The following is a 23578-nucleotide window of genomic DNA, read 5'->3' on the forward strand; positions in this document are numbered from 1 at the left end:
CATATAGTAATGAATGCCGCTCTGTGTCCCGTGATGTACGATAAAGAAACTAGATTTTATTATTGGGAGATGGGTCTCTGAGCACAGAGCCGTAGTCCCCCCCCCCCACACTTTCCCTTCTTTGACCTCTCCTCTGCACTTTTTCTCTACGTTGTCCCCCCCCCCCCCCTTTCAATAATTTTAATTATTGTGTTTCAATTTCTATTATGTTATATCGCTTCTATCACTCACTCTCGGCGGACCACTGTCTACTTGGGCTATGGAGGGAGACACCCGCGCGACCGGAGGAATCAGACTCCCCCGATAGTAAAATGGGGAGATGGTTCTTCCCAGTGGATGGAACGTACCCCAAGGCCTAGGGTTCAGAACATGCATTAGGTCATAGACACAGTGGCACTGTTTACAGTCTACGATTCGTAGTTGAGCAAGGCATGTATAACACACTTGAGCAAATAAGTTACAGCCAACATTAGGAGGTGTAATGGTCTATGTATGCTATAAGAGGGTGATTTCTCAAGTATTTAAAAATATTCAATGTATGTTTCTCCAAATACATTGTATACTGCTCAATGAAAAGCCAAGATCTTTGTATTTTCTTTTTGTACCGTAAAACTTTAATAAACACTATTGAAAAAGGAGCCACCACTTTAAATTACCTGATGGGTGAAGTTTACAGGGGCTTTATAGTGTATAAAAAGGTAAAAAATTATATCAGAGTGCTCACAGACCATCACAATGTCCAGAGTAAGAGGTGTGTGTGTTTCCTCTATAGCTAGGTTTATTGGTTTACCCTGTTAGAAACCCTACCTGGATGCCAATTCCTTCCAATCATTGCCAAAACAAGGTTTACGCCTACTTTAATGTACTTTTTGCTTTTTCTTTGTCCCCGTATACGGACTTATTGTATCAAGTAAAATATGGTATTAATATTTTCTAAAATGAATAAATTCTTCCTGTGTTTAGAATTCTATCATTTGATTTTGGTGTGATCTGTTAATGAGGATTAGACCAACACCACCTCTCCTTGTGCACCCTATAGCCCACATGTTAAAATTGGCATAGTAATTGACAAAGTTAAGGCCTTAAACATTCTGAACATTTTATTAAAACAGTCAAATCCTTCCAAGATTGTGTGCTTTGAAGTTGTAGTTGACCTTCAATCCTTATAAATATATTGTGTGTGTAGAACTCTCAAGGCTTCTGGCTCATCTTCTTTAAGGTCTTGTTCAACTATAAAAACAAAAGTATTTATTTACAGTTAGATAAACTATTGAAAGTGCACACTATTCAATTCAAACCCATCATATTTGTCAGATTAGCAGAGTAAATAGTGCACATTTACATACAGGGCACTCTGAGCTTGTTGCAGCAGAAATTCTGGCGTATTTACCCAATACCGAGAAGCCCTGTTGCTGCATACAGCCACCTATAGATATGAATGGCTGTGCAGAGCTGTAGTCGGACGTATGCCCTGCATTAAAAAAATATGCTTTTCTATTTTTGGAACACGCCCGTACACTAAATGAGTGTTCACGTGTACCAATGTATACCCGGGTACAGCCACGCATATTCATTCACGTCATGCAGCTCCTGGGTGGAGAAAATATTCAGAATCTACATATCATTGGGCTCCGTGTGTGCCTGTGCGCAAGAGTTCTACAGCTATGCTTCTATTTATATCTAAATACGATTGGCGAATATGGTCAATAAGTAGGGAAATGTATTTGGATTAACTGCTCCCAATGTGTGCAGGGTACAACAAATTTGTTGGAGTGTGCAGTCATCTAAAGAACTGAAGAATGTTCACAAGAAAGTCTAAGTTTTCTATTTTTCACTGAAGGAGCTAGAATAAGATCAGGATTTCAAAGACATTTTCTTCCCTACATTCTGGTTTAATATTTACCTTTTTAATTATTCTGTAAAAAGATTTATAGAGATGCAAAGAAATCTTACCTCCTCAAACTTGTGTATCTGCCTAATAAAGAAGTCTCCATAGCGTCGGGCCACTTTGGTGTCAGCAATGTGAATCATATCCTGGGGTGAAAAAAAAAAGTTAAACATTAATTGATTTCTAAAGTGTGATTTCTCCATTTCGTCAGGATTTTATTTTATATCTCTTCTGAAAAATAAATAAAAAACGCACGCAAACACACACCTTTTCCTCTCTCCTAGCAGTTTTTACAAACATGTTCACTGCCTGTAGTGCATGTCCAACTGTGGGTATAGAATTGGGTATATGCGATTGTACGATAGTTTATTTCTTATGGTTGAACTTGATGGACTTGTGTCTTTTTTCAACCTGACTAGCTATGTAATGCAGCATACACCCTTGCTCACCCTACTGGTGCCAATTATATGGTCGGTGCCAAGGACAACCTAGCTCCTTTGCCCATGGGACTCAGGCAATGAGGTGAAGAGGATATAGCCAGCAGATGGAGCAACTCAGGAACAAACAGGCAGATGAGTCCAGTTCTACTTTAAAATGACTGCTGGATTATCTTTCTCAGCATCGCCCCTTAATACAGCACATTAAAGCAGAACTAAACTTCAATCAACACTGACCCTTTTAATCCTCATGAGGCCATCATTAGTAAATGGATAGGAAAGTATATCATTTACCCGTTTTAAATAGCTTTTATTTTTTTTTAACAACTCATCAGTTACTCCCTGGTTTTGAGACCTAGACAAAATTATGGCATACATTCCAGGAATCTTCAGGAGGAAAGGCAGGAAAAGCTTTCTCAGCTTTGCACACCCTCCTGCTTGTGTGCCTTAGCTAAGGACAGATGAATTGCAGGAAGAAAACATTACACAAATCTGCCTATACTCATTGGCTTTGGCCAGAAATGCTAGGGGGTGTTTTTCAAAGTGGAAATAAAGCATTGAGACATGGATGGGTGGGTTTGTTTTAAATAATACAAATGAATTAAACAGCGTTTTCAGTTTGTGGTGCTCAGATCCAATTTGGTTCCACCAATGTAAAAAAAGTAGCAAGCTTGACCCATGCTTTCCCCTCCATGTAGTTCTATAGAGAGGTGTGTGAGCATAATGCATGAGGAACATGTACCTACTGTATAATAACGACAAGAAGTGAACAATTCAAAAGGTAAAATACATTTAATACGTATTCTCAGAATAAATTTAATTTAAAGTGGAAAACAGATACTAGTAAAATGCTACCAACTAAGAACACACTAGTAGTCAAGCTATGCCATTTTCACATCCATCTTCCCCAGAAACTACTTTGTTTACCTACAAAAATTTCTGCTAAAACAGGTGACCTCTAATCCATGTCTTCAGCCCCCAATAATCTGTCTAGCACAGTAATAATGGATGAGCAAAGGACTCAGACCAATGAGCTTGTCTGGTGATCAAGCCTCCATGTTATTTTTTATTGCCAATTGCTGGAGCAGTGATGGGGACCATATCACCCTGCCTTTCAAAAAGGCAGGAGAAGGCATTCGTAAGATGTCTAGAATTAGAGCTTTAAGTACATGCACAGGAAGAAAACACAAAATCATGTAATATTCAGAAGCAGCCAAGCTAAACAGGCTCAGGTATCACACCATTGCTCCATTTTTTACAAAACAAGCTTAAAAAGAGTTTGTAAAACCTAAAATGGGAAAAAAAACAAAAAAAACAAACACTTTCAATTATGCCTATTGCTTCGTGCAGGGATCCTCAAGCTACGGCCCTCCAGCTGTTGCGGAACTACACATCCGATGAGGCATTGTAAAACTCCGACATTCACAGACATGACTAGGCATGATGGGAATTGTAGATCCTGAACAACTGGTGGGCCATAGTTTGAAGACCCATGGCTTAGTGAGTATTGTCCAACTTTTTATTGAGCAGGTTGCTGTAGAATACCTGGTCATGCCAGCTCCCTTGGTTACCATCTGAAAAGGACCATGTTAGGCATGGAGGAAGATCCCTACTAGTGGGGTCAGTTTGTGCCTCTTGCACATCCCTTAGGACCCTCTTCTGCAATTAGCGGACCTCCAGCTGTTGCAAAACTACAAGTCCCATCATGCCTCTGGGTGTCATGATTGTTGCGGTCAGAGTCTTGCTATGCCTCATGGGACTTGTAGTTTTGCAACAGCTGGAGGTCCGCTAATTGCATATCCCTGCGAGATACAGGGGATGAAACTACACCCAGCAACTTCTATCATCAGTTTAGTGCCATGTCCCCTCCCAGCCCTGATCTGCTCATAGACAGCTGCCTAATCTACAGGGCACACAGACTGAGAGTGTTATTCTTCTCTGTGTCTGACCTGACCAATAGCAATCACACATCCCCCTCAGCCCAGAACAATTAGAATCCATAAAGAAATTGTAAACGCCAGTTTGTTTATGATGTATGTGAGAATAGCTGCAGGAAGCAATTGAAACTGTTGTTACAGGAGGTTAGGGAGGACTACAGACTGACCAGACTCTCAGCCAAAGTGAGCATTTAGGGTGTCATGGTGGAGATCGGCTGCAGAGCTGTATTGTAGGTGGTTGGAGACGGGGGGAGGGCTGCAGACTCCTCAGAATGGAGTACATGTTAGAGCACTGAGGTGGAAATCGGCTACAGGAAAAATTAGAGGAGATTGCCAGCAAGTGATTGCAGATGGGGGAGAGCTACAGGCTGTGTAAATCAGAGATACAGGACTCCTAATGCAGAGAGACAGGGAATGTACTTCCCTGCTGTGCGTGACATTAGGCACTGCCTGCCCATTTACTAGTGGGACACGCCCCCTCTAGAGCAGGAGAGAACTGAAGGAGGACTGTGTAGTCATGTAAACACAAAATAAAAAAAGTACAAAATGTTTAACCTTTAACAAATCTACATTCGATTATGGTTAACAAGTGTTATTTCCTACAATAAAATGTTGTAAGGTGTATACATATACTTTGAAACACAACTTCAGCTTTCAGGTCCCCCTCTCATTCCCTATTCTTCAGCATACATATAGTACCGTATAATTCAGTTCTCTCCCAGCCATTTACTTGATCTTCTCCAGCGCTGGCATTCCTCAATGCTGCATAGAACAGTGCTCACATTGTGACATGTGATAGAGTCTATGCAGTATTTAGAATGAGCCCAGGCTGTGTGATAATGCAGGAGCTGTGTCTATCACCACATTCACTCAGAATAGCAATATAACGCTGGATCTGGAGAACAAGCAGCCGCTAGGGGACAGAGTAGAGTGTCTGGAGGACCAGGCAGGGGATAATTGCAGCTAAAGGGAATACTTTTTCTATGGGTTATTCAATTTTTTTCTTCATACAGAAGCTACAATATGTATTCCAAGTAAGATACACTAGTCCAGGGATATGCAATTAGCGGACCTCCAGATGTTCCAAAACTACAAATCCCATCATGCCTCTGCCTCTGGGTGTCATGCTCGTGGCTGTCAGAGCCTTGCTATGCCTCATGGGATTTGTAGTTCTGCAACAGCTGGAGGTCCGCTAATTGCATATCCCTGCACTAGTCCATCTTTATCAGATTTTTACTTTTTCAATTTTTAAATCACACTTTTAAGGTCTCGTTCAGACCATGTGCAGAGCAAATGACACAAAGAAAAAAAAATTCTCTATGTGCTGTCTTTATATCACAACACTGATATCATGTGCAGATTCTTTTTTTTCTGCGCAGGAATCGGCAAAGTGTAAGCAGTTTTCTGCGCAGTAGAAAAATAAAAACTAACGTGACATCAACATTGTGGTGTGAACAGGGCACATAAAAGAAGCACATGAAAAATGTCAGTGTACATGAAAACTCACTGAAACACGCATGAAAACTGATGTAAACATGTATCTCTGCAAGGGAAATATGCAGTTTTCATGCACGTATAGTGTGGACGAGCCCTAAGCAATCCTGGCACATGTATTGTAGTCACCTTATCTATATAGAAGTCAACTTCTGAGGCCGACTGGAATTCTCCTTCCAATGCAGAGATGCCACTAGTCCAGACAAGATTCTTCATCTTGTGTTTAAAAACAAGCAGCTGAATCCGAAACTCCTGCTCTGGAAGATCCAAGAAACCAGCAAGCTTGGCCACAGGCATGGTGGTGTAAAGCTTCAGGAAACTGAGGGCAAGAGAGGGATATGAGATAACAAGACACAAAAATAACATACCTGTACAAGATCTACAAATGTGACTCACCTCCGGATAGTGGACAGCTGGGCTTGCTGCTGAACTTCATCCAAAAATACTTTTAGTTGTTGTAGATAGGGTTCTTTGTGATAGTTTGGGTGAACATTATCATAGTTAGGGACCACTGGTGACAGAAACTTGGGACATGCAAAATTAAACAGCTCTTCATAGATCTGTGCATCTCTGTTAAATAAAAACAAATCAGACTTTAGGAAAAATCGCTTTGGCTTATTTTTAAAACCCGTAAAAAAAAAAAAATTAAAAAATTAAAAATAAAACACCACACCAGGATGTGTAATGCCCATAGCAATCTATCATATCCATCCAGAAGAGTGCAAAAGAGAATTTCACAATCTTTTTTTCTGTCGGCAGCACTAGAGGGTTCTTGTATACATACAGCTCTGCACTCAGGGAGCATACTCCATCTACCTCCCTGCTTCCCTCATTACACAGTAAGAGCACCTACACATAATCTAAGAATATGCAGTGTTTGAATACGCAATGTACATGGAGTAAACCCAATGTTTGCAGTGCACACAAACACTTTACAATACAAATCACCACTTGAGAAAAGCATTATTAGAGGGGCTTGGGATAAGCATGCCAGCATTACCAATTCTGCTGTTCATGTATCAGCAGTGTTCTTGTATATAATTCACTGATGTGTGCATGTGGGAGATTATTTCCCTCTTCTATATCTGCAAAGTGGGCACTGCAAAAGTTGGTGGTTTGGTTGGCACAAGTAAAATGCATTCAATTACATAAGAGCACAAGACCAATACTTTAGTTTGCCCAATATATGCACAAGCAAACAATATTTAGCATAAGCCTCTTTGAAGGGGGCTAGGACATTCCTGCAATCTTAATCCCTCCCATATACTGACAATTAGAAAGGGTTACATTAGTCTATAAATATGGAGGTTGTTGGCATAAGTTGCACAATGTAATAAACATAAAGACGGCCAACAAGCAAATTTGAAAATACACCACCAGAATTCCACATATTTCTGCACCCAAGACTCACAGGTGTTGGTATACAGTCATGGCCAGCAGCCTCTACAGATACCACAGCTGTACACCTGTAACCGCATTGCCAATTGGTTACACGAGTACAGGGACAGGCGATTTGACCAGGCTGCTGACGTACACCAACAACTGTGCATCCTGGGCACAGTTATATGCCAAATTCTAGTGGTGTATGCTCAAATGTGCTCTTGCGCACAAGCTCCAATAACCATTCAAGAAAGTGACATACTTGTCTACCTCTAACTGAAACAAACAAAAAAATTAGTTGGACCTGAGCAAAGATCCCATGGGTTAAAAGTGCATGCATAGAAGCCAAGCTTGCACAAGAATAGAAATCTTGTTTTCACCCTTTTTTTACTGAAGAAAAGTGAGCCCAGGCAATCAGAAACGCTGTCTGAGTTTATAAGGAAAGCTATAAGCATGAACTTGAATAGACAACACATGTAACCACTTCCAGCCCAATCACGTCATTGACTTGGGGTGGGGATATCTGAATGATACAGCTGCAGGCATTCTTATCAGCCGGCGATTCTGAGCACCGTAAGAACAATCATAGCGTCAGTTCAGCTGCTTGATCGTTCTTACAGGTGGCAGGAGTGGACATTCCCCCCCCCCCCCTCCCTGCAGCACACATTCTTACCCCTTTTGCATGCGCAGCATCTTGTCACCATATTTTTCTCTCAACTGTGTGTGAATACTCTCATCAATGCGCATAGGATACATGGTCAAGGCAATGGCCAGCAAGCCATGCATCTGTTCGTTCTGCTTATTAATCTGTACAGAGGAAAGAAGGTAGGTTAGAAAAACAGCATTGGATTAAATAGAAAAAAAAAAAAAAACAACAGGCTTCTCACCATCTCATACTTGTATGTTGTCCTCTGGAACATACTTTTGGTCCTTTGAATGTAAAGCAGGATGTTGGCAAAGACACGTATTGCATCCTGGTATCTTCTCATCATAAGATAAGCAAAACCAACATAGTAATAAGTGGTGACCTGGCATTCTGGTACACGGGAGTACATACTCTGATAAAAGATAAAAGAGCAAAAATACCTTATTTTCTTTCTGCATTTTAATTTGTAATCAAAAGGAAAAAGAAGGCATAGATGTTAACATGTCCTATAGGAAAGCATGTATAACTGTAGTGCGTTTCTAAAAAAAAGCACTAAAAAAAAAAAAAAAAAATGCATGAGGGGGGTTAATAGGGCCTTAGAAGGGCTGTGGGAGATGCACACAGAAAGTTTTTAGAATTCAAGGTAAAAAAAAAACAAACAAAAAAAAACCCCTTCAGCTTTTAAAACTACTTTAGGTCTTACTCAAGCAGATAGGGGCAAAAGGGTCCCGAATTTGCCACTAACCCTTCTCTGCCAGCTGTGATTTGACAGCTCTGAACCTAGATGGAGTACCTTAGCACTTCCAAGTTCATTGCTCCCCAGTAAAACATGAAAAAAATCTCTTCAGCAGAGGATCATACCTTCTTGTTGAGCTCTATATTTTCCAACACCTTGATGGCCTGATAATAGTCTCCCAGCAGTGAGTGTAGACGCAGTAATCCAACCAAGCTGAAGTACCCAAGCATCTTATAAAGAGAGTGTCTGCCATATTCTCCAGCCACGCTTTCCGGGTCCCCTGTGGAAAAAGATTAAAAATTTAAAATTTTCTGGAAAAATGTCCACCCACAAATGGCAGCCTCCACAAGGGGATTAGAAGCAAAATCCAGCAGAGCATTAAAGAGACGAGAGGCACCTCTAAGTGTAGCAATAGGTTACATTTAATGAACGTACAACATTTAGAAACTCACATGGTTGTTGATTAAAAGAGGCAAATCTAAGTATGCAGGCATCTGGGGTAAAGCTGTCTACATAGACCATTCTCCGCACTGCCGGCTCTCACCGCCGTCACTCTGCAATCGTGACCGGGAAGACTACCCTGCAGTAGAGCGATCTGAAAGCGACCAAGAAGTGCTCATGGAGCTCAGCGTGGAAGAAATGATGTTGATTCAGAGGACAGTTTGTGGACAGCTTTACCCCGGATGCCTGAATACTTAGATGTCCCCGTTTTAATCATCAACCATGTGAGTTGCTAAATGTTGAACCTTCATTAAATGTAACCATATAGCTACACTTAGAGGTGCCTCTCTTCTCTTTTATACTCAGTTGTGACGCTACTTGTATATCAAGACATTGCTCGTTTAGCTAGTCAAATTTTTATAAATTATGCTCTCAAACCAAGGCTTTACTGTATTTTAGTAAATATAAACAAATACCTTTTCTCATCAGCAGTTTATAGCAGTCTAGTGACTTCTATCAGTGTCCAGCTCAGCACTGGTTAAAGTTGTAGGGGTTTTAAATTTCCGAATGTCCTATGAGGCTTCAGGATCCCATACCCTCTGTCTGGACCGTGCCCATTGGCTCCGATCACATCCACCCTCCCAAAAAAAAGTGCCCAAGATTCTGTACCATTTGGAGAGGACTTGGGGACAGTAAAAGAGGAGGATCAGAAAAGACTGCCTCAAGCAGCCTTTATACACAATGCACAGGATTAACCCCTTCCACAATGAGTATAACAAGCATGCATCACTGCATATGCAGACTGAAGCTGGAAGCAGCTATCACAGTGATGGACATGCAGCTCCATTTTGTGTGGTTGGCAGGTTATTGAACATAGTAAAAAAAAAGTACTGCAAAAAGGCACACTGCCTCTACAGAAATGTTATCCCCCTTCCACCATCCAAGCACCCATCTAACTCCCCCCCCCCCCTCTGCTGGCAGGACGACAATCCATGATTCTGCAAGTACTCTGCTCAAAAGCAATGATGAATAGAAGCACAGTGTTTCCTCACCTCCACTGGTATACACCTCCAACTGACGGTTGATGTTGGATTTGTCCACTAGAGAATGCAGGACATTCAGAACACTGTGCACATTCCAGATTTTAGGGTTAGTGCGTAGGAATTCAATCTCTTCCTCCGACTTCTTGGCAGTCTTGCATCGATACTGGCTGAATGACTGGAACTGAAAGTATTGGAAAGACAGCTCAAGCCCAAAAAGTCTTAAACCCAATATTTCCATATCAAAACACAGATCAAAAATTTGATACAGAAGCACCTGTCATTTCATACCTGGTATATAAACTCATCAATAATGTCCCACAGCCACTGGTTAGGCAACTCCAAGGGAGCTGGACCATCTGCATCTACAAAAGTAAGATGAAAATTATACACTGTTCTTCCATTTAATACATTCATAAAATTTGATTCACCCAGGTTTCAGAAACACTTACTAAGAATGTAGTTAAAAAGGTTGCAGTAGTTGTAATAGGATTCAAATCGTTGCTCCAATGAGGGTCCTCCCTACAGACACAAATGTAGTTAGTTAATTGCAAACCAAAGGCATCCAGGCAAGCATTTTTATGGTGTGCCCTGTATAAAATGGTGTGCAGATAAAAACAGGGCAGATCAAACAGACAAAAATACTAATATGTTCCCCCTGTACTGCCTACAGCCACACCACTCCCAAGGAATACTTACACTGACTTTGGCATATACGTGTCTGTAGTATAGTTCTTTATATAGTATTAGGAACACTGCATCTGAAAGAAAGTGGTAAAAGCTAAATACAGGAACACAAAAATAATAAAGTAACTAAGCAGAGGGTGGCGATTGTTTACACTCTGAAGACTGATTGGTTTGCATCAAAGCGGAACTCCAGATACAAAATACTTTTATGGAAATAAATTCTTCAATATCCACAATAGGATATAATTGTTTGTGTGCACCAAATGTCATTGCAAACCCAGACATTGCCATATAAAACATTGGTGACAGCACTGTGCTGCAATTATCCTTTGCAGACAGAAGTGCTGTGGGCAGGATGTAGCAGGTACATTTACTACAGGGCTGCCTGCACAAAACTAGAGGGGCAAAGTATACAAGTTGTTTAGTGCTGGATTACTACACAAATCCAAACAGCAACATTCAAGAAAGAATACACATGCCTCTCTAGACAATATATAATTAGTCTGGAGTTCAGCTTTAAGCACAATTACTGTTGTAGCCTTTATTAACAAGATGTCCAGTCAGTCTGCATATTGAAAGTTATCTCCAATTTAAAGACTGATAAAATATATACTTTTCTCACTCTTACCATTTCCAACTTGGGGAGCAATGGCTTCTGCTTCAGGCCAGGGAGAACTCTTAAAGAAACGTTCTGTTAACTTTGCCCAACTGCATTACAAATGGAGTAAAAAATTAGTTGAAGTTGTCCAACATGCACAAAGCAACATAACACATGGGTAAGAAGTAGAAATGTATTTAAAAAATTGCTTAAAGTGGTTGTAAAGGTAGTTTTCTTTTACCTGAATGCATTCTCTGCAATAAAAGGTGAAAAAAAACTTGTGTTCTGCTGCCCCACCCAGCCCCCCTAAATACCGAGCATTGTACAGAGCAGGCGAGTATACCACATTTGTCATTTTTAAAACAAATCCCTTTACAATCACTTTAGACAAATGTGTATTGAATTTAAAAATAAACAAAATAGAAAGAAATATGCTGTTACAACCACATCGCCACTACTTGTACAGCCAAAAAGGAAAAACCATACAGCGTTGCTTGGCAAGTAATGCCATAGAAAATACATGGTACAAACCCAAGTAGGTGAGCGGGTACGGATAAATGGTTGCCATAAATGACAAATTACAATGATACCAGCTAAGCTGGGCAAATAAACCTAAATGAAAATAAGTAGCAAGAAAGGAGGAAAAAGAGAGGGGGGAATAAAAAAAAAAAAAAAAAAAAGAAAACAGCAGAGGAAGGAGGAGAGGACCAGAGGAGGTAGTGGGTCTCACACTGTAAGCAACAGGCTAAAGGACAAACCCCCAAAAAGGTGACAGCTGGTCCTGGACAGTGTCAGGTAAGCCACGGGCATAGCAGGCTAATACAGCCGTTGCTACCTAGGGGCTACATTACAATTACTTTAAAGTGACTGTTACCCAAATTGCAGTTCAAACAGAAGTTACCTGTTAACAATTCTCTTGCTGTACAGTCACAATGTAAAGTCTAATTGTAAACCAACACTTTCAGGAGTGTTTCTCTCATGTAGCTCCCAGCAATTTCTCTTACTAACCCCTACCTCACTACTATATTCTGTAGTAACGTAGTAGTCAAAAACAAACACACACCCAAATAGCTATAATAATTCTAATAATTTACATTAGAAGTTTAGTTAACCCTTTCCCCTCCTGTAAATAAGTGTACCCCAATTCAAACTTTCATACTGGGGACACGTTCATAAAATGTCTCTTTTGAAGGTCAAGTAGCACAACTAGAGGGATTCCTGATCATGCAACGGATATACGCTATGAATCCTGTTTAATAAAAATACAAATAAAAAAAAATATCGTGATTACTATGTCAGCTGTGACACAGGAAACGAATGCAGCATATCCATATCCTGCGCGCTTCCTGATGACGGATTACTGAAACGTACGTCGAGGCGACACGCAAACCACGCACAGCTTCCTGTCCAGCTGGTTCTCGGCTTCTGCAAGGTGGAACGCACGCCGTAGAACACCCCAGCGCGGACATCACTCTCCACGGATCAGGTCCTCAGGATCGTACTTTCTGATCAAAGCCCAAAGCCTCAGTGCCGGGATGTGGGCACTTATAAAGTAAGCCTTCACTCGTCACCTGCTTTGTTTTAAACTATTTTTAATAAATGATAATATGCTATGGCGGCATCCCTCTGTTTTATATTTTTTATGATGTTCTACTAAGCTGATCCGTAGGAACCTCAGACCATCCATAATTTGTCCAGGGTGACAGCAAAGCCTTTTTGATCTTTTTTTAGTTAAAAAGGTCAACTCCATGCGGTAAGGGGCCATCCTTTATGCACGTTTGGGTGATAGGAATTACACCTTCACCAATCCTATTCCTCTGCAACTTACTACACAAGTAGTAAAGATTAAGGAATTTATGGACGCTTATCATTTATGATTTTGGACTTTTCTTTGTGACTCTTCACTGGTTTACATTTGTGTGAAATTTCCACATTCACCAATATTGTTTTGGGACTTTTTTTGCTTTGTTTTTAAATTTTATTTAAATCCATTTTTTTCTACGCTGAATCCCCCCCCCCTCGTTTCTGGGGTACTCAGTGCACATATATGCCAATTTAACATATTTATTGTATAATGCACATATGTTAAAGTTTTTGGTGTGATATACATTTAAGGTTCATGCACTTATTTTTACCTGTTTACTAATTGCACATGCACTTTATTCACTTATTGTCTGGTACACATATGACAGGTATTAATACCCTTATTTATTACTAATTTCTAGTTTCAGAGTTTTTCTAAAAAACTTTTTGCATTGTTTGCACAGGCACTTTACTGCCACTTCTTATTGGAATTTTTTTTATCAATATCAGCGCCCTCTATTTACTAATTTTCTTTCACATATCCAAGGACTGGCAAGCTACAATACAACACGTTTCTTTAAAGCATGTTATACAGCACAGTGCTGTGTAATTTGGCCCCCTAGAGCACCTAAAATACCTGGGCGATTCAGCCAGTTTCTGCCCTACCCTCTGTAAACTGACCACGATAATCAGGCTGCTAAACCCCGACACCGGGGCACGTACTCTGACCACGTCAGCCGCAGCCCTGCTCTCTGTCAGTCTCCCTCTGTATAACAGCTGCTGAGATAAGATATCAGCCACATTGGGAGAACAGCGGATTGAATGAGTTCGCCGACTCCGAGCTGCACTTTGAGTAGAAAAGCACATCCACTCAATATTTTTTGACTTTATGGATTGGTTGTTGTAGCAATCAATGGTCATACCTGTTCTCATAAATATCTTGAATCTCATAAACCTTTTGGTCAATGAGATCACTGGATACTCGACTGGCTTGTAGTTCATACACCTTCTGGTCAATTAAATCAGACACTGTCTTGTGGAAATATTGGATGAAGTTTTTGATGACCTCAGGGATGACCTGGTATGTCTGCTGCTCATACTGGCGCTCATAAGCCAGATCCTGTTTCGGATCACCTAAAACATAAGAAGAAACAAAAAATTAGCATCCAGATTTGAACAGATCCAAGAAGCATAAAAATATGTTAAAACACTTGAAAAGTACACAACTGCATGCGCTTACAGACATCTACCAATCTGTCGAGGTGAGAAGCCTTTAAAAAAAAGTCAAAAGCTCTTGGAACATATTTATTTTTTTAAATGATTCCTCTGATATTACCTTCACAAGAAGGAAACCTACATATGTACAAACTATCAGCTGGGAACAAGGCTTATGTACGCCAATGTTGATAGTAAACTGCTCATTCATGCACAGTCTGAAAATTCTGAAGACAGTAAATCTCTCCTCCGCCCTTCGTTCCACACCAACAAACCTCTGGTGCCGCTCAAATTATTAGTGATCATACCATTCACAAAACGTGGTATAGCTAAACCTGGACTTTTAATCCTCATGTTCCTGCAGTTAATGCCATTCTGGCAGCAATTCCGCACCCCCCTGCAGTCCCCTCTCTTTCCCTAGTTGCCTCCATGTTCCAAGCCTCGCCATGAATTCTCTTCAGCCGTGCTTCCACCATCCCTTAATCATATACTGCTACATGTTCTATTTCAGCATAATTTAGAATAAAAATAGCTTCTAGCGTTGGGTCTGAGAAGGTAAACCCATTCATATAATTATAGACATGGCATATTATGCTAACCAGATGAGATATTTTATCTAAAAATCATGCTGCATGTTCAGGATCCCCATTGGTCACTCAGGATCCCCATTCAGGATCTCTATTGGTCACATTAGCTAAGAATAAAAAGGGACTATAATCACCATACTTATTCACCAAAAATCATCTATATACATCCACTATTTAATGGCCCTGTTATCTAATTTTTCATTAAATTGTTTCTAATGTTCTCTTTGAGTTCCTGAATTTCTACATTTTCCCTCACTTCCATTTTTTTTAAAACAAGCAGTGTGTTAGTTGTAGACATGTGTAATCCCCCAATGCAAGCTACAAATCCCAATTCCCTGAGTCCATCTCAGGAGCCAGTAAGAGGGTGGCTACGTTCCTACAAACAGTGGGACCACGGAGAACGAACTTAGTCACTGGCTAACAGGAAGTATGATCACAGCATAAAAAAAAGGAATTAGGACATCTGGAGGCTGAGAGCATCTCAGAGGTGTTTTGTAACAGGGCCAGCTGCCTGCTAATCGATTTATAGCAACCTCCCCGTACAGAAATGCTTTTATCTGATGTGTCCTAGAATTTGTCAGAAGTTATCAGGCTGATAACAGAAGAACTGTTCAGGAGAGAGCTACGGGACTTGGCTCTTTGAAGAGAGATAACAAAATACTGCAGATATATGTGCCCAGCTCAAATTTCATGAATTAGATTTACATCCACTTTAAGGCTGATTAGAGTAAATTAAGGCATAATAGGTGTTAAAACAGAGGAACAATTGAATTAAAAAAAACATCAAAAAATATTTTATTTTCCCCTTGACAAGATTGCTTTAACCACTTCCATACCGGGCCAATTCTGGCACTCCTCTCCTACATGTAATAATCATTTTTTTGCTAGAAAATTACTCAGAACCCCCAAACATTATATATATATTTTTAGCAGACACTCTAGGGCAGGGGTCCTCAAACTACAGCCCGCCGAGGACCTTTATCCGGCCCACTGCACGCAGGGCCGGTAGACTGCTGTGTCAGGAGCTCACTGAAAAGTTTGGGCGCTTTGTGATAAAAGTCCCGCTCTCCTCTTAGACCAGGTCGTGTGATAGATGCAGTGTTCTGTCTATCTAGTCTAGGAGGAGGGCGGGACTACTTTCACAGTGAGCTGACACAGCAGGAGCAGGAGATCCTGATGCACACACTGGCTGGTGAGACATTGTTGGGCACAGTAAGGCTGCAATGGTGAGGGGGGGGGGGGGGAGGGGACTCTGACATGAGGGGACTCTGTGACATACTAATAAGTTTATGTTGAATAACTGTTTTTTGTGCACTACAAAAAAAAAACATGTGCAGTGTGCAAAGGTATTTGTTTATATATTTTTTTCAAACTATAGTCCGGCCCCCCCAACAGTCTGAGGGACCGTGAACTGGCCCCCTGTTTAAAAAGTTTGAGGACCCCTGCTCTAGGGAATATAGTGGCGGTTATTGCAACTTTTTATCTTGCAAAAAAAAAAACAGTAAAGTTTTTTGTATAATGTGAAAGATGATGTCACGCTGAGTAATTTTAATTTTTTTACAGGTTACCAGTTTAGTTACAGAGGTCTAGTGCTAGAATTATTCCACACACTTCAACGCACGCGGCGATACCTCACATGTGTTTGCTTCTTAGCGCGAGCTACCAGGGACAGGGGCATTTAAAAATAAAAAATTGTTACACTATTATTCCTATTACAAGGAATGTAAACATCTATTGTGATAGGAATAGTGTGTGACAGGTCAATAAGACCCCACATCTCTCCTCCAGGCTGGAAAGCATGAGATTGTGAAAAAAAACAAAAAAAAAAAAAAACACATTCACCGATCTCATGCGGCTTTGTTTACTTCCGGGTACCCGAGCGTGACGTCATAACGCTGCGCTCCGGGCCTCAGAATGTCATAGAGATGATCGGAAATCTCTATTGTGAGCCGGCGACGGACGATTCTTTCTCTGGGCCCTCGATGGCACGGGACAGCCTGGTGAGGCACCAGATGGCGGCGGGACGTCGCCTATAAGAATGATCAAGTGGTGGAACTGCCGCTATGATCGTTCTTATGGTGTGCAGAATCGCCAGCTGAAAAGGATATCTGAATGATGCCTATAGCTGCAGGCATCATTCAGATATCACCCCCAAATGTCCAGGACGTCATATGAGGACATATGAGGTCATATGACGTCCAGCGGTAGGGAAGTGGTTAAAAGGACTTAATTTACAGATTGAAGTTCATCCCTTTGAGCTGTAAAGGGACAGAAAGATACAATGTTTCTTTTTATCTTTCAGCGCTGAGCAATGTTGTTGATAAACATTGCCGGCTGCTTTTTTTATAAATCCTTCACACAGGATTAGAACACAGAGGGGATGGTATGAAGATGTGAAAGTTATTTGAGCAGCAGGAGTTGCAGGGGCAGGTCCTGTGACTAGCTGACAGGGAGGGAGGGGAGAGAGCACAGAGGAGACAAATAGCAGGGCTGCGGAAGATGGAGGCAGGTAAACCGACCACGTTGTTTGGGCTCAGCAGCCATGGCACACCACGATTACAGGTGATACAGAGGGCCAAATGACACAGCACAAGCACTGTGCTGTATCAAATGCTTTAACCACGTGCTAGCATGCAGAAGAGAAACGCATACGCAAGTCTCGCTCACATATGAAAACACGTGAGGTGTCGCCGTGAACGTTAAAGCGAGAGCAATAATTCTAGCCCTAGACCTCCTCTATAACTCAAAACATTTTAAAGCGTCGTTCATGGGGACTTTTAAGTTTGTCGCCGTTCCACAAGCGTGTGCAATTTTGAAGCGCGACATGTTAGGCATCTATTTACTTGGCATAACTTCATCTTTCACATTATGCAAAAAAATTTAGCTAACTTTACTGTGTTTTTTTTTTTTTTTTTTTAAAGCATGAAAAATAGCTGCGCAAATACGGTGCGAGATAAAAGTTGCAATGACCGCCATTTAATTCTCTAGGGTCTGTGCTAAAACATATAGAATGTTTGGGGGTTCTATGTAATTTTCTAGCAAAAAAAAAAAAATGATGACGTGGTTAAAAAGAACAGGATCTTTTTTTTTTTTTTTTAACTGCTATGAATACAGTATTGGGAGTTGAACATATGGATTCCCAGCTAGTGATATAATTTGTTCGTCCATCAAGTCCAACCTATGTGTGCGATTATATGTCAGTATTACATTGTATATCCCCATATGTTGCGGTCGTTCAGGTGCTTATGTAATGGTTTAAAAAAAACTATCAATGCTCCTCCAATGAACCCACTGCCTGTGGAAGAGAATTCCACATCCTTGCCGTTCTTACAGTAAAGATCCCTCTACGCCATGGGTCTTCAAACTATGGCCCTCCAGTTGTTCAGAAACTACAATTCCCATCATGCCTAGTCATGTCCATGAATGTCAAAGTTTTACAATGCCTAATGGGATGTGTAGTTCCGCAACAGCTGGAGGGCCATAGTTTGAGGATCCCTGCTCTACGTAGTTGTAGGTTAAACCTCTTTTCTTCTAATATTAATGAGTGGCCACGTGTCTTATTAAACTCCCTTCCGCAAAAGTTTTCTCTCTATTGTGAGGTCACCAGTATGGGATTTGTAAATTGACATCATATCACCTCACATTTCATGGCTGCGAAAGGAATAAAGCTTCCAATGAAATCAAAATATATTGTGTCATCAATTCTAAAATAACTTGTGTAGACTGTTCTACAAATTAACATAATGATTAAAACATAAAATAAGTTTGTTTAAATACCTGTGTGCGCATCATACTCTGCTTGATAATTGTATGGATCATATGAGGGGGTGCCCTAAAAAAGGGGGGGGGAATAAAATATAAACATTAGAACAACAAACACGTGACTAAAGTCTCAGTTTTTTTCCCTTTAAAAATAAACATTTTATACTTGCCTGCTCTGTGAAGTGGTTTTGCACAGAGCAGCCCAGATCTCTTCCTCTCGGGTGCCTCGCCGGTGCTCCTGGCCCCTCCCTCTTGCTAAGTGCCCCACACAGCAAGCAGTTTTCTACGAGGGCACCCGACCCGCTACTCTGTGTGTCCGCTCTCTCTCTCTTATTGGCTCACTGACTGATTGACAACAGTGGGAGCCAATGGCGCCGCGCTGCCGTCTCAGCCAATGAGGAGGGAGAGTCCCGTGCAGCCGAGACACTTCTGCAACGTTGCTGGTTCGAGATGGGCTCAGATAAGTATTAGGGGGGCTGCTGCACACAGAAGATTTTTATCTTAATTTACAGAATGCATTAAGATAAATAAAATAAACCTTCTGACTTTACAACCACTTTAAGAGGGTTGTATGTTTCCCACTGATCTAAATAACAGACACAATTTTCAGACCACTGCACCCTGTGCTGTATATTATAGACTCCTATTCCACTGCAGAAGCCATTCTGTTATGTACACTTTGCTGCAAATAACATTCTTTAAACCACATACTGTACATTGCCACAATAGACAATGTTCTGGATTTTTACATAGATCTGTGCATACACAGTTTGTACCCCCGCACTCTGAACTATACTGTACATGACAAAGACTGCCCCCTGCGTACTATACTGTACATGACATAGTCCAGACCCCCTGCACCCCGTTTACTATACATGAAAGACCAGACCCCAGCACCCTGTGTACAATACTGTACATGACAGTCCAGACCCCCTGCACCCCGTTTACTGTACATGACAAAGACTGGACCCTGCACCCTGTGTACAATACTGTACATGACATAGTCCAGACCCCCTGCACCCTGTTTACTGTACATGACAGACTGGACCCTGCAACCTGTGTACTATACATGACATAGTCCAGACCCCCTGCACTCTGTACTATACTGTATATTACGAAGTCCAGAGCTATACTGTACACCAAAAAAAATCTAGAGCTCTGCATTCCATCTACTATACTGCCCACGTCATAATTCAGAGCCATGTATTCTGTGTACTATACTGTACGCGACATAATCTGAAGTCCTGGATTCAGTGTACTATACTCAACATAATACAGAGCCCTGCAATCCGTGTACTTTACTGGTTTGCAAATATTTGCAGACTAAATCCCCATTTTTAAACGCATGCTGCTAGACAGGATCATTTCATCGTTTGCTGGCTGGTCGGTAAGTTATATGCATTGCCCTTCCATGTGCTCCTTGCTGCAAAGGCCAGTGACCATTAGTTTGTACTGTTAAAATATTGGTGAGGGGACGCACTGGACACCTTTACTGCCATAGTGCTATGTGCTGGGAGTACAGTGTGCCCCTGTGCTTTTAAGGAGGGGTGGGCTCCTCCCTCCAGGCTCACCTGCCCTCTGCCTATCCATTATAATGCATATGCTTCCACTGTAGAGGCTCTTAAACATTCGAGTTAGGCTGGGTTCACACTGGTGTGACAAACGCTCCGACATTGGGAGCTCATGTCGCAGGAGCCGTCTTAACTGGTCCGACACATGTCGGTCCGACTTTGAAAATGCTCCCTGTACTACTTTGGTCCAACTTTGATCCTACTTCAGGCCCATTGAATATCATTGAAGTCGGATCAAAGTTGGAACGTCGTCTTGCATGATCCGACTTTGGCATGCGACTTGTGCTCTGCTGATCTTGAGGGGGAACTCTGCGCAAAAAAAAAAAAATGGCACGGGTTCCCCCGCGAACAGCATACCAGGCCCTTTGGTCTGGTATGGATTTTAAGGGGAAGCCCCTACGTTGAAAAACCGGTGTGGGGGTCCCTCCAAAATCCATATCAGACCCTTATCCGAGCACCCAGCCCGGCCGTTCAGGAAAGGAGGTGGGGACGAGCGAGCGCCCCCCCCCCCCCTCCTGAACCGTACCAGGCTGCATGCCCTCAACATGGGGGGGAGGTGGGAGCTTTGGGGCAGGGGGCGCCCTGTGGCCCCCCCACCCCATGTCGATGAGGACAAGGGCCTCTTCCCAACAACCCTGGCCATTGGTTTTCAGGGTCTGCGGGCTTATCAGAATACAGGAGCCCCCAGATCCCGGTCCCCCAGCCTATGTGAATGAGTATGGGGTACATCGTACCCCTACTCATTCACCTGGGGGGAAAAGTGTAAAAAAAAAAAAAAAAAACACACACACACACACTACACAGGTTTTTAAAGTCATTTATTAGGCAGCTCCGGGGGTTTTCTTCCGACTCTCCGCTACCTTCTCCTGGGCTCCTCGGCTATCTTCTTCCAGCTCTTTTACTAGCATTGGCCCGGTCTTCTCCATCGTCTTCTTTTCTTACGATGTTGACACGACGCTCTCTCCGGCTGTAATGCCATGTGCACAACCATTTATATAGGCATGGGGCGTGGTCACAGGATGATGTCACCCGGTGACCCCTCCCCTCATGAAGTCACAGGCCCATCATGCCCTGGGATTGTGACATCATGAGGGGCGGGGTCACCGGGTGACATCATCCGTGACCACGCCTCATGCCTATATAAATCGGTGCGCACACAGCATTACAACGGGAGAGAGCGTTGTGTCAACATCGGAAGAAAAGAAGAGGGAAGAAGACGATGGAGAATACTGGGCCAACACTAGTAAAAGAGCTGGAAGAAGATAGCGGAGGAGCCCGGGAGAAGGCAAAAGGAGACCCCCGGAGCTGCCTAATAAATTACTTTTTTTTTTACCGTTGACACTTTTTCCCCCCAGGTGAATGGGTAGGGGTACGATGTACCCAATAATCACATAGGATGGGGGGCCCGAGACCCCCTTATTAAAGGGGGCTCCCGCATTCCGATAAGCCCCCCCCACAGACCCCGACAACCAACGGCCAGGGTTGTCGGGACGGGAAAAGGCCCTTGTCCTCATCAACATGCTTTGGGGGTGCAGGGCGCCCCCCTGCCCCAAAGCATCCACCCTTCCCCCCCAATGTTGAGGGTATGCGGCCTGGTACAGGTTCAGGAGGGGGGGCATTCGCTCGTCCCCACCCCCTTTTCTGACCGGCCGGGCTGCGTGCTCGGATAAGGATTTGGTATGGATTTTGTTGGGACTCCCATGCCGTTTTTTCGGCGTTGGGGGTCCCCCTTAAAATCCATACCAGACCAAAGGGCCTGGTATGCTCTTGGAGGGGAACCCATGGCGTATTTTTTTTTAACATTTGGCATGGAGTTGCCCCTTAAGACTCATACCAAACACAGTGCCTGGTATAGGCGGGGATCCAAGTCGGAGGACAAAGTCGGATCCAAAGTAGGACTGCTGTCGTGTCGCACCAGTGTGAACCCAGCCTCGGGACTACAGAAAATACCCGGGTGCCTTGACGGGCCTATCGCTTAAACATGCATTTGCAAATGTGTGCAGACTAAACCCCTGTTTTTAACGCATACTGTTAAACAGGATACTTTGGTAATTTGCAAGCTGGCTTATACTGTACCCGACATAGTCTGGAGCCCTGCATTCCATGTACTATACGCAACATAACCCGGAGCCCTGGTTTCTGTGTACTATACGCAACATAACCCGGAGCCCTGCTTTCGGTGTACTATACGCAACATAACCCGGAGCCCTGCTTTCGGTGTACTATACTGTACGCAATATAACCCGGAGCCCTGCTTTCTATGTACTATACTGTACGCAACATAACCCGGAGCCCTGCTTTCCGTGTACTATACTGTACGCAACATAACCCGGAGCCCTGCATTCCGTGTACTGTACGCAACATAGTCCAGAACCCTGCATTTCCATGTACTATACACAACATAGTGTGGAGCCCTGCATTGTGTGAATTACATAGTCTGGAGCACTATAATCTGTATACTGTGCTGTACTGTACCCCAATCTGCTGTACTGTACCCCAATCTGCTGCACTGTAAGAAGTCATACTGTATAGACTTTTTACTAGTCTGAATAGTACATTTCTATGGTGTAGACAGAAAATCTTAAAGAACTAGGCTTGTCCCTGGAAAATGTATATACAACTATTCCGTTACAGTCTAAAGATCGATCTCACTTCATCGCCATTACAACTATAGTGATATTCCGCCCTCTCACGGAAGCAACGCCATTGCATGATCTCTAATGACTAGACTCACCTCGAATTCCTCTTTCGCGTAAGACATGTTCACAGGCTGCAGTACAACACAAGCCGAATCCCGGTAACTACACCGCACATAGGGCAGGAAAGAGAGCGCTACTTCCGGCGATCAGATATTACCTCATTTCCGGTACGGGGCTAATCCAATCATTGGTGTCGTTTTAGATTCAATGTCCTGGCCTTTGGTTCTCACGCAGGAGCCGATTGGTGGTGATCGGTCACATGGTCTAAAGCCAGCTGTGCTGTAGTTTTGTTCCTGCCTGGGAAGCACATGGAGGAGAGGTGTGCGTCTGCCCGCATAGGAGATGTGCCGCTCACACACACACCTAGGAGCTTTACAGATTGAAGAGACAGAGAATTGTATTTCACCACCAAAGTCTGCTCATGCCAGCTGTGTATTGCATGTTTAATACGATAATAGTCGCACTTTTATCACAGTTTGCAGTGAGCCTGGCCTTAAATTATCCAGTCCAGGCATGCTAAATGATAGCCACATAGATTAAAAATACATGAAATTCAACCAATAGAAAAAAATATATTCAATAAACCAGGCATGTCCAAAGTCCGGCCCGGGGGCCAATGATGGCATACTACTCCTCCCAATCATGGGGCACCATTTC

General features: G+C 42.5%; 1 protein-coding gene across 2 annotated transcripts; it reads right to left on the reverse strand.

The window, feature by feature from the left end:
- Positions 1-1085: 1085 nt before the first annotated feature.
- EIF3L (eukaryotic translation initiation factor 3 subunit L) lies at positions 1086-23068 on the reverse strand. 2 transcript variants are annotated; one of them, XM_040359550.1, is made up of 15 exons: positions 22957-23068; positions 18667-18721; positions 14011-14221; positions 11315-11394; positions 10699-10760; positions 10452-10521; positions 10291-10364; positions 10012-10183; positions 8644-8798; positions 8024-8194; positions 7810-7943; positions 6153-6326; positions 5886-6075; positions 1954-2034; positions 1086-1230 (listed from the first exon to the last, which is right to left on the reverse strand). In XM_040359550.1, the coding sequence occupies exons 1-15, from the start codon at positions 22981-22983 to the stop codon at positions 1192-1194; spliced, it is 1695 nt and encodes a 564-aa protein (XP_040215484.1). In that variant the 5' UTR covers positions 22984-23068; the 3' UTR covers positions 1086-1191. The 2 variants fall into 2 exon arrangements, with proteins under 2 accessions (XP_040215484.1, XP_040215485.1); XM_040359551.1 differs by lacking the exons at positions 11315-11394; positions 18667-18721; positions 22957-23068 and having other exon boundaries at positions 14011-14089.
- Between the last annotated feature and the right edge of the window lie 510 nt (positions 23069-23578).

Source organism: Rana temporaria, chromosome 7 (assembly GCF_905171775.1).
Source record: "Rana temporaria chromosome 7, aRanTem1.1, whole genome shotgun sequence".
Lineage (NCBI taxonomy): Eukaryota > Metazoa > Chordata > Amphibia > Anura > Ranidae > Rana > Rana temporaria.